The sequence below is a fragment of the Toxorhynchites rutilus genome, chromosome 2 (assembly GCF_029784135.1).
Source record: "Toxorhynchites rutilus septentrionalis strain SRP chromosome 2, ASM2978413v1, whole genome shotgun sequence".
Lineage (NCBI taxonomy): Eukaryota > Metazoa > Arthropoda > Insecta > Diptera > Culicidae > Toxorhynchites > Toxorhynchites rutilus.
In genome coordinates, this window is record NC_073745.1 from 68,797,796 (window position 1) to 68,810,177 (window position 12,382).

General features: G+C 42.5%; 1 protein-coding gene across 28 annotated transcripts in view; it reads right to left on the reverse strand.

Annotated features, from left to right (window-relative positions):
- The window catches only part of LOC129770346 (ryanodine receptor), a 128,975-nt gene that overhangs the window by 36,135 nt on the left and 80,458 nt on the right, over nucleotides 1–12,382 (reverse strand). For 20 of the 28 annotated variants that reach the window (XM_055773099.1, XM_055773098.1, XM_055773100.1 and 17 more), the window contains 6 exons: nucleotides 4,284–4,472; nucleotides 4,018–4,217; nucleotides 3,434–3,958; nucleotides 1,304–3,374; nucleotides 1,158–1,238; nucleotides 155–254 (listed from right to left, as the gene is read on the reverse strand). In XM_055773099.1, the coding sequence (XP_055629074.1) occupies nucleotides 155–254; nucleotides 1,158–1,238; nucleotides 1,304–3,374; nucleotides 3,434–3,958; nucleotides 4,018–4,217; nucleotides 4,284–4,472 (3,166 nt within the window). Of the gene's footprint in view, nucleotides 1–154; nucleotides 255–794; nucleotides 895–1,157; nucleotides 1,239–1,303; nucleotides 3,375–3,433; nucleotides 3,959–4,017; nucleotides 4,218–4,283; nucleotides 4,473–12,382 lie in introns of all 28 variants that reach the window. The other 8 variants (XM_055773126.1, XM_055773106.1, XM_055773116.1 and 5 more) reach the window with 1 other exon arrangement.

Below are 12,382 nucleotides of genomic sequence, written 5' to 3' on the forward strand. Positions count from 1 at the left end.
AGTGATGATAAGAAAGAAAAATGCAAAGTAAGCGGTTGCAGTTTTTACTTTGCCTCAAAAGTATCGAGTTTGCGTTCAAACTTTGCTTCCTAAATATCTGTTTGTTTTTTTTTTAGAATATCATTTTGCTTGGCTAAAGTTTCAAGATTCTTACTGATCGTATGATCCACTAAGTCAAGAAAAACACCAACGATATCGCCAGGTACCCACTGTTTGCCGAATGATTCCGTTGCACCTCCAGACACTTTTTCTTCCTATAAATTTTCGAGGATTTTTTTTAATTTTTCAGCAGAGGATTTCGAAATACGGATTAGCCAATCATAGAGATGAGTGTAGATGTTGATATGAGAGTGAGAGATTGTGCAGTCGAGAAGGTTCAGAGTTTTGTTATTTGGTTCGAGTTTTGGGTGTGTCAGTTCGTAATCGTAGAGGGCGTGGTTGAGGCACAGTGTTGTACAGTATGGGGGAGAGAGAAAAAGAGAAGAAAAGAAAAAGAGAATACTGTTAAGTCGAACGAGGCGCAGATTTGATTCCTAAACAACGAACAACAAGAGTCCTAGATCGAACCAGATTGCCAGGTAGAGCACCGAGTACTGGCGGATATGTCAAGTGGATCGATAAATCCGCCAAAACTCTGCGTTCTACGGGGTTTGCAGCCCACACTGGTACGATTTACAGAGAGGTGAACAGAGAGGTGTGACTATGGCCGAACAGTTTCATGAACACAAGAATGAAGAAAAAGTAACATAAAATTGTTAAACAAGAAGCTCCGGCATTCTGCAGATTGTGCTTACTTATAATCTTGTCGTGGACATTTATGAAGCAACCGATGATGTCTCCGACCAGGTAGCGTCTACCGAAATCTTCGACCGTGTGCAGGTGTAGCTTACGTGCCTACTCGCGCGCGCATTTAATCGTGACGGTCCGAAATGCCCAAGGGTTAGGGGGTTCATACAAACTTACATTTGAGATTCAATCTAGATTTCTCGGTAACTATTTATGTGATTTTGCACATGGTGAAGCTGTGAAAGTGTGTTTTCACTAGGAATTTCGGGGCTTGTTTTCTTGTGACAGAACGACTACATTGGACAGTGTATTCGGGAGGTTGTGGATGGTCGTATTGAGTAATCGGTGTTGATGTCTATGATCATACTTACGTTGTAGCCATCGAATGCCCACGAAGAATCATCGCTTCCCAGCATAGTTCCAGGGTTGCAGTCCGCACGTGCCCAACCGACCTGTTGAAATAGAAAATTATAAGTACCAATAGTCTGTCAACAAAAAAAAACTGGTTTCTACAAACCCTCATCGGTCCCGCTGTCAGCACCTCGAACTCAAAGTACCACTTCCCTGACGTAACAGCATACGTCTTCTCCGCTCGGTACGTTCGGAAGGCAGCAAACTTCTGCCTGAACGCTTCCGCAGCAAGGGCTTCGTTCGCCTCACCAGTTGGTGGGTCCAAATTGTACCCGTAGATCAACAGCGTTCTGACTGTCTCCGACGCCGTGTCACGGTTTGCCTTCTTGATAGCTTCGTCTACTTTGCTGTACGGAACTAGATGGGGACTACGGCGGTTCTCGCTGTCTTCGTTCAACCCATAGGTCCAACCTTGCTGAATCCGCTCTTTGGCCCACAGGTTGTGCGTATTCTCGGCCAGCAGATCGACGAGTTCCTCCATTTTAGGGTTCAATACCGCAGCGCTCAGATCCAACGGAGCTGGCTTGTAACCGTTACCCTGCATGTACGGGTCATTCGGCAATCGAATTGGACGGATTCTCGCCGGTGGCCTATCCATCGAGATGTAGTAACCCAGGGACAGTATTGTCTTGAGCGTCTGCACGGCCAGTTGACAATCGTATCTCTTCTCCGCTGCCGGAAGCTTTTCGAACGAGGTCAGACACGGGTGAACTCTGTACATGTCGTCACGTCGCTCGCCCCAAGTCCATCCAGCCTCAATCTTGTTAAGTGCCCACATTTCGTGAATATTTTCCGCAAGTTTGTCTTTAATGGTCTCAACAGAGGCGGGCAAGCTAACGGTCGAGGTATCCACAGGTTTCGGAACGAAGGCGGAGTCATCTTCGACCAACCACGGACCAGCTAGCACATTCTTGTTCAAATTTCCAAAGTAGAAACACGGATCCAAGCTAAGATTTTGACTCGGCATCAAGCACTGAACCAATGGCGAGAATCCTGATGGAGGATTGAACTTCATGCGACCGTGGTCGCCTCCAAACAAAAATCGACAACTCAGCTTCGACGAACAGCTCATTACCGGGAAGAACATTCCAGCCAGATTAAAATCCGTAAAACAACCGTGCACTGGCTCCCCATTGAACGTAAACCGTATCACAGGGACGCTCAGATCCAGCGTACAACCCAAAACATCTCCCTTTTTGATGAACGGTTCCGTTACGTCCTTGTAAACCACCCGTGTCTTCCTGCCAGCCGACCAGAAGTACATCCCATCGAAACCGTACGAATACAAATCATCACCAACTCCATTACCGCCCCATTTTTCACCTCCTCCTGGATACGGCACATACCCAGCGTTATTGGCCCAACCAATTCGCAAATGCGGCGTCATGTGCGTCGTTTGTTCGATATGGTCCATAGTGACTTCAAAGTACCACTTCTGGTACATCGCAGATCCCTCGACACGGCCAACGAAGATGTTCGGACGGATACTGGCTACGTGATCGACCAAGCTCGTTTGCAGCAGTAAATTCTTCCCCGGCAGCAAAAAGTCGCAGATATTATTCTGCGAAGAACGCACGGCTACGCCATTACCGACGCACAGCGAGCACAACACATCCAAGACCTTCGGATCACGACCGTGCTTCTCCAGAAGCGAGATGATTACCTTGATATGCTCGTCTCGCATCATATTCAACGCCTCGGGCGAATCGATAAGGACGCAATGTAGTACATCCAACATTCCGGAACCCTCGCTGGAAGCTTGCGAACCAAGCCGGGAGAAGAGCCAATTCAGACGATTGGAGTTAGCGAACTGAGCGCAGTTAGTGTGGTTTCCCTTGATGATAGCCGCCAGCAGTTGGTACAGATATCCGGAGATCATCTCCCAGCTTTGTCCAGTTTCATCACTGGCCAAAAAGGACGCCAAAAAGCCTTGTGACGATATGACGTTGATCTTGTCGATGGCTTCCAGGATCAGATTCAACACACCCTCCTCTTGGAACAGATCTTGACGATTGCGTAGAGCACGAAGTCGGTTCTGACGCTCCTCGTGCTCCATGTCCTCCTCCGGTTGGGCAAAATAGTTGATCAAATCCTCCAGACACATAACCATTTCGCCGAGGTTCACAGTTTGTAGGAAGAACGAATGACGACGGTTCTCCTGGAGAGTTTCGAGGCCACTGGAAAACGAATGAAAATATGATCAAAAGCTCAACTCTTGCACAACAACGTCTCATACCTTATAAATTTGGTGAACAAATGACTACACTTGCGGATAACCCGTGCGGTTCTCGATTCTTCCTCTTGCGAGCGGGAGAAATCCAACCCATCGTCCATCTTGCCTTCCTCGTGTAGCATGGCTTGCTTCTCTTCGACCTTGCCAACGCCCTTCTTCTTCGTCTCATAACTCTTGTAGCTCACCCACAGACCGGACTCGTGGTGCTGCATGATGACCGTGGAATCACCATACTTGATGATGGGCGCACCGATGATCTCCAAATCTTTGTCCTCCAGAACCACCTTTTGATCGTCCTTCTCGGAGCGTAGCACGAACGCCGTTTGCAAGGTAGTAGCCGCATCCCGTGGCGTCAGTATGAGTTCATTTTGTTCGTTCACGCCGAGATAGCGACCCGTGGTTAGATGTCGAATCCTCATCGGGTGGGACCAGTTGATGAATCCACCGGCCCACTTGGTACGAGCCAGCTCTAGCCGCCACAACGATCGAGCCTGTGACATGACCGAACCACCCTCGTACACCACAATGCTGCAGTAGGAAATATGTGGTTAGAGAACTGCGGGTTGGAATACAAAGCGGATACTTACTTCTGACCAGGTTCCTGACTCCATGTACTAGGTATCGTTAAACACTCGTCACCCCCGTGGAAGAATCGAAGTACATCACCGCCAAACACATAGCCGACGTACTTCATACGTGAAATACCGGTTCCGTATGGCTGGACGCTCCAGTGTGTCACATGGAAGCTGGCATTGACAACCGACAGATCGTTCTCCTTGGTGGTGTGCTACATGGGGGATCAAGGGAACTGTATTTGTATCCTGGCCAGTCAGTCTATCATCTGGTTACTTACCAAGTAACGCTCGGTAGCGACCGAGACAAGAATCAGGTCGTCACCGACGCGCACCTTCTCACCCTCGGAACGCTGTTTGCTCGCCGGATGTACTGTCCACCAGCACGCTTCACCCTGGCTGTGCTGCTGCAGACCCACGTCGAACGACAGTTTGTCGTTGGAAGACGAGGTTGAAAGGCACGCTAGGTACTATGGTAGGACCAAGAAAAATCAATTAGTGATAAAGGAACGGAACCAAAATCAACTCCAGCAGGACCACATCGTTTTTAACCAATACTTCCTCTTGTATAGTCTAAAATGTACCACGAAAGAACCCTATGAACAGTTTGAAAGCTTGTGAACCGATATTTTCATACATTTTAATTAGAATATGAAATTATCCACCTCAACAAGTGTCTTTTGAAACATTGAAACATTGCCCATCGTCCACTATTTTATTTTTTCAGACAGTCTCAGCTCAATAGAGGCAATCCGCTCAATGAAAGTTGATAAACGCTCATCTTATTTCCTAACAAGAATAAGACAACTATTGATTGTTTTGGTCGAAAAATTATTCAAGATTACCTTAGCATGGGTTCCCTCTCATTGCTCGATTCCGGGGAATGAGAAAGCGGACTCGCTAACTAAGGTGGGCGCTTTAGAAGGCACACTTTTTGAAAGGCAAATTGCTTATAATGAATTTTTCCACATTCCTCGTCAGTATACGCTCGTAAGTTGGCAGCACATGTGGAGTGGTGATGAGTTCGGTCGTTGGTTACACACGATTATCCCTAAGGTCTCAACGAGTGCATGGTTCAAGGGATTGAATGTAGGTCGTGATTTCATTCGCGTGATATCTCGGCTTATGTCCAATCACTACAACCTAAACGCGCATCTCTATCGCATTGGGCTCGCAGCAAACAATCTTTGTGATTGTGGCGATGGCTACCACGACATCGAGCATGTTGTCTGGTCGTGTATCCGGTTCCATGCTGCTCGCTCTCAGCTCTCTAGAGCACTGAGAGCACAAGGCAGACAATCGGATATCCCCGTCCGGGATATCTTAGGTAGCCGGGATCCTGATCTTCTGCTTCATCTATACCTGTTCCTCAGAAACGCCGATGTCAACGTTTAATGATGTTTCCTTCGTTGTGCCCCCGTTTCATATCCCTCCTATCCGATCGATAAACTTTTACTTAGTCGCGGCAATACATACACACACTCTTTACAGATACACGGGCCGAAGGTTGTGCAGTCCACTGATCATTCAACAAGAGCCAAAGGTTGTACCGCTCATGACAACTCTACACGAGCTGATGATTGCGCCGGCTAGTGACCATTCTATCCTGGATTCCTCGAGGCGAGAAAGACGCACCACGCTAGATATGGGGCGTTGCTGATTAATGGTCGGCTGCATCCCAATAGGAAGTATCCCGTGTCGGACACACGTACAGAGCATCGAAGACTGCAACATACCAATTATGAGAACACTTGTAATACTAACCTCGAGCCAACCGCGAGTAATCGGTTACATATTACTAACATAGTTGTAAGACAAAATTTGTCAAAATATTGGACTCTCGGCCCCGTCAGGCTAACGCCACATGTGCCTTAATAAAATATATATTTTGGAAAAAAAAAATAAAAAAAACAAGTGTCTTTCAATACGAGTCGTTTTGTTCTTTTTAATTATTTGCCTCGTCACTTATTGTTGTTTCTCAGATGATGGGATTCTGCCTCGCTTGTCGAAGGCTGTGAAGATTCGTCCAGTTGTTCTACACTGAACGTCGAGGGGTACTCGACGTCACACCCCCCCGCCCATAAACCATCTGCTTCCGGTTTACCTTTACCTACGACAACTGACAACCTTCACAACCGGACTCTAATGACACCCTTCGATGTCTGCACCATTCCATCCTTCCCTCGTACAACTTTTTTTGACCTTCCCTCTTATTCATTGATTCCGAATATTGCCTTCAACCACCAACACCTTCCGCGATATATTTCACTTCATTAAATCAATCCGATCTCCTCGAATTTACCGGCAGATACTCCTCTATCTAACGCCTCATTACCCGTCTGACAATTGCTTTGCTAGCTTCCATCCGCTTCTCAAGCTTGCTTTGGAGTCAACAGACACTGCCGGTAGCTGCTTCACTTCACTAGAGCTTCCTAAGTGGAAATGATTAGGGATCAAAGGTCGGCTGACTCAAGAATGTAGGTTAATGGTCGGGTGTTGACCATGGCTTCTGCTTCAACATCAACAACCGTTTACAAAACGTCGTCATCTGGTTTTCGTTGTGCTTCCAGAATGGTTCCAATAGCTACTTTCAGCAACTTGAGTTTCATCGTTGCCAGCCCATAGCTCTTAAAGCCCTAGGGCCGTAACCGAAGTCGTAGAACATCTGGCCTGTGAAACCAACGACTGTCGGAACTGATATCCGACCCTGTTTTTCACTTGGTCTTGGTCGTCTGAAACGTTCAGTCATCTTACACTCGTGAACGTCGGTAGTCGATAATATTTCACCTATCCCAAATCTCATAAACTGGTGATACCGGCGTTGATCCGTCCGGATCCAGGTCAAGGTGGTGGCTGAATCCGTCCACAGAAAACGCTTCGTCATTTTTTTTTATTCACTCAGTTTCAACCTAGTTTTGCACTAGGTTCAACTCGAAAGCTGTTTGGTTCGCACTGAGATGTTCACCTCGGGTTCATCAACTGTCAAAATCTAAAAATAAAGACTATGAAAATGGAAAACTTGCTGATTTTGCTTTTGTATTATTTTTTTAATTTTTTATTATTTTTTATCTGTATTATAGTGACTTTCAACTCATTTGGCTGGTTCGTCACTTTTACTTCCATTTTTGGAAGAATGTCGGGAGTGAGAATTGAACTCGTGACCTTTAGCGTGAGAGGCATGGATGTTACCACTACGCCGGATCGCCTCCACTTTTGTATTATTAGAATCGGAATCCAATTCAAATTCAGATTATGAAGAGTATATTCGCGTAGACGGCATTAAGCTTTGTATGCCTTCATTGGGAGGTCAAAATGATAATGGATTATCAGGTGGAAGAAACATGCTTTGAACATAAAAGCTATGAATGAAAATTTACTGCCGATTATTGATTTATATATTAATGAAGATGAATTATTACACTTGGTTTTTTCCCGCTCATATTTTGACGTAGGACTACGTCTAACCGGAAAATATAGGGGGTGAAATGGAAATCTAGGCACTGAACAAGTAGGAAAAAATGCAAGATTTGGAACGCTTATAACTCGAGCATTTCTCAATAGATCGCAAAGGTTTTTGCATCAATTGATAGGAAATATATCTACGCATTTATCATAACGGATAACATTTCATTTTTCTTGAGATAAATAATTGAATAATTGTGAAATATCAAGCATTGTCAAAATGCACTATGTGCCCATTTTTGATTGGTCCATTTTGTGCTCCTCAAATCGTACCGACCAAAACGGGCAACCAGAGCAGCAGCGAAATAGAATGAAGCACGATTGGAAAGGAAAAAGAAAAAAATGAACGAAACATTGGTCGCAGTCTCACACATGCGTAATTCTCGAGCCAGCCAGTCAGCTTAAAAATCCCCGCTCCGCTGCCGTAACGATCATTCTCATTCAAACCGTACACCACATCGGTTCGCATCACAACACATCAACAAACCAACCCGAGCAGCCATGTCTGGACATGGTAAAGGAGGAAAAGTGAAGGGAAAGGCAAAATCCCGCTCGAACCGTGTTGATCTGGAGTTCCCCGCAAGGGTAGCTAGGGCGAGCGCGTTAGTACCAGTGCACCAGTCCACCTAGCCGGCGTTATATAGTTTCTGCCGCCGAAGTGATCGAGTTAGCTGGCAAAGCTGCTCGCGACAATAAGAAAACCCGCATTCGGAACAGAACACATTCGGTTCGGTGGACATCAAGACAACAGGCAGTTGCAGCGAGTGGCGAGTGGCAAACGCAATCGCAAAACGGCATCAGGTAGCAGAAGAAAAAAGTTTGTTCTTTATACAAACTGCTTTGGTGGCAAATCCAGAACAAGGCGGCATCGAGGGTGTTCGAAATGGTTTTTTTCAGAACCACGAGTACTAAGTTTTCTAAATTGGAACAACCATTCCATAAAACAAGGCGCTTTTCAGGGCCATTAAACCTTTCAAAAAAGAGTTAAGGAAATACAGTTCAATGCTTTCTAAAACAATATCCAAAATAATAATAAAACACAAATTGATTTTTTCATAATTTGTTTGCCAGGATATAATGAGTATGTGAATTTGGCAGTTGTTATGAGCATATTGATTTTCACCAATTCTTAAATTGCTTCTAGATTGAAAGTACAGTAATTTACACTTATCTCGACATTTAGCTAATTGGACGGACCTGTAATACATATTTAGTTGGACGTTTTTGTAAACATAGAGTTCGGGGTCCAAATTATGACCCCACATTGAAAGTCGACACTGTACCACTGTCATCGCAAATGCAATCGCTAAACAGAAAGGTTTAGCCGAATAAGATGGGGATATCGAGTGATAACAAAACAATAAACTTTTTAGATTGAAGATAATTTTGTGATCCTGAAAAGGACCCTTTTTAGCCTGCATGTGAATCCAACGAGCGAACAAATCGTAATGAATGTACTTTATTGCCATCGCTCCCTTTTAACGCTCATTCGTTCGTCTCGTTGGACTCGCCCCTCTGGCTGAGTCTGCCGATTTGTCTCTATCCTGTGAGTGTGTACCGCTAGAGTATAAAACACGCGGACCCCAAAAAAATATCTTATTTTCTTTCAAACCGTAAACCCGTGTGGTTGTACGGCATCGACATCGTGAACGTAACAAAGGAGGACAAGTTAAGGGAAAGGCAAAGTCTCACTCGAACCGTGCAGGTCTCCAGTTCCCTGTTGGTCGCATTCACTGATTGCTCCGCAAGGGTAACTAGGCCGAACGGATTGGTGCCGGAGCACCAGTATACCTAACAGCGATTACAGAGTTTCGGCCGTCGGAGTGCTCGAGTTGGCTTGTAAAGCTGCTCACGACAATCAGAAAACCCGCATCAAGAACAGAGCAGCTTCGGTTCGGCGCTCATCAAGGCAACAATTAGTTTCAGTGAGTGGCAAAGTGTTTCTCCGGCACGTCGCATTAAATGTAATTTACTGAACAATATGTCACAAGCTGGATGGGAAGAAATTTTCCAACTGTGAAAGCTGTTGCGAGTGGCAAACGCAATAGCTAAACAGGAAGGTTTGACCGAACAAGATGGGAATATCGAGTGATAACAAAAACACAACACTGAAGGTTCTTTTCAGAACCATCAACATATTCATAAAGAGTAAACAGTAAACTAATCCATTTTTCAGGTAGATAGGTAGGTATTGACGTAGGAGAAGAAAATAAAACAATATATTTAAAATATATATTTAACAAAAGCTGTCCCCTTTGTATAGTCCTACGTCACTCCGGTTATGTCCCCGACATTACCCACCCGTCTTTTTTTCTTTGCTATCGGATTTTTGCGTCCTTGTTAGCATAAGTGTTATTTTTTTTAATTTTTAATGAATTTATATATACAGCCATTCCATGCCAAACCGGTATAGTGGTTCTCAGATTTTCGTCAAAAGTGGTAGTTTTGTTATTTATCGCAAATTATGAGACCCGTATTTTTTATTTTTGTGTTAGGGTGACCATTTCCGTTTAAGGGTGGTCAAAAAAAAACATTTTTTCGCATTTTTGCCATAAATGACTTTTTTTCAAAAAATCATAACTTTTGAACTACTAAACCGATTCAGATGATCGACATATCAAATTAAAGCTAATCACCTGATCTTTTTTGAAAAAATACTATACCTGCAGAAAATTTGAATTCTGCTCTCGTTATTATTGATTGTACTCGTTTTTTATTGTTTTCATAGTCTCGGGACCAAATGCGCCATAGTTTTTTATATTTTTTTCTGGAAAGCTGAGGATTTTTCACATAACATATCTTGAAACCAGGGAGGCGTTTTTTTTTCGTTTTTGAGTTATGATTTTTCAAAGTTAACCGATGGTCCAAAAAATCTTTTTTCCCTTTTTTGTCAAAAATGACTTTCTCCAAAAAATTATTACTTTTGAACTACTTTTTTGAAAAAAATTAAACATTTGCCAATTAATTGGATTATAATCACATACATCCAGTCTAGTCGCTTAGAAATGTTGAACGAAAACTGAAAACATGTTAAATTTGAAAAATCATAACTTAAAAACGAAAAATAACACCTCTCTGGTATTCGGATATATTATGTAAAAAAACCTCAGCTTTCAGGAAAAAATATAAAAAAAATATGGCGCCCTTGGTCCCGAAACGATTTTTTTTTATTCCATTTTTTTATTTTAGGCTCATTAGCATTTTAGCTGTAACAGAGCCGCATTTTAATCGTGTACATGTCACACGGTTATCATATCTATAATTATAGCACATTACATTACACAGTTGTCATTCGCCAGTATTCCTTCTATACCATTACATATGGTACATTTACACAGTAGCCATTTAGGCGTAAGAGTATTCTTTCCGTTCTTCCGTTGTATGGATGAATCGATCTTATTTCGACCGTGGATCGATCTCCATCGCTATTGATTGTTGCGTGGACGTAGCTATTCTGTAACAACACAAAGATGGTCAATGAGGGCCCTGAGTTTTGAACTTCCCGAAACGATGTAAGCTATAAAAAATAAATATAATCAATAATTACAAAAACAAAATCCCAAAATCCATTTTTATTCAGAGTGTAATATCTAAACAAGACTTGCTCATCGGCTTTAATTTGATATGTCGATCATCTAAATCGGTCCAGTAGATCAAAAGTTATGATTTTTTTTGTAGTGAAAAAAATGGGAAAAAATGATTTTTTGGACCATCGGCTAACTTTGAAAAAACATAACTCAAAAACGAAAAAACGCTTCCCTGGTTTCGAGATATGTATATAACTATAGCGCCTTTGGTCTCGAGACTTTGAAAACAATAAAAAACGAATACAATCAATAATAACGAGAGCAGAATTCAAATTTTTTGAATATGCAAAGCATATGCGCTAGGAATATGATAAAAATGGATGAGTTGCGTCAAATAATGAGCATTTCTAGTGTTGATACTGCTTGTGTATGCGAAACGTGGTTGAATGACAGTAAAAATTCGAGTTTAGTTCAAGTCAGTGGGTACAACACTATTAGAAATGATAGAATTGAGAAAATAGGAGGCGGATTATTAATGTATATTCGAAAATGTTACAAATTCAAGGTTTTGGAATCGTTATTTGTTGAACGTCAAGGTCATACAATAGAGTTTAATTCCGTTGAAATTATTATCAATTCTGAAAAAATATTAGTTGGATTAATTTATAATCACCCAATGCTAGATTGTTCAGAGTTTGTTTACGAAAAAATCATAGATTATGGAACATGTTATGAAAACATTTTGCTTCTTGGGGATTTCAACACAAATATTCTTTGTAAGAGTCCTAAATCCGAACGTTTTTCTGATGTTCTGTCCTAATTGTCATTAAAAATAACAGTTTGGAACGAACCCAGGTTCAAAACGAATTCGCTAATATTAATGAAAATGGACACTACAGAAATGTCAAAATTCGCGTTAGAAATAAAGTACAGAGGATGTCCCCATGCACCTCAATTAATTACATTGGCGATCAGTATTGCGAAAATCTTCTATCAGCAATTTTATGGACATAGAGCAAAAATACGAAATTTTTGAAGCCGTATTTTCTAGCGACTCTAGAAAAAAAGAGGTACTGATCATGAGGCCCTCTTATTATAATGTAGCAGAGTCGTATCAGATCCTGAAAATTGCCATAATACTAGAGAATGTTTGCAAAGTTTTACATAAATAACCAAATGATACAACATTTTTCGAATCTCTGATTGAGTGTATCTTCAGAGGTAAACTGATAAATGCGGAATTATCCTCCAGAAAGAAGGTGAACGATTAAAAAAAAGGTCGTTACCAATAATTTAGCGAATCGATGATGTCGTTAGACGTAAACTAGTGGAGGTACCTAAACCTTCCCAAAAACTCTGGTTGGTTCGATTGTGGCTTTAGCGTGGTTATT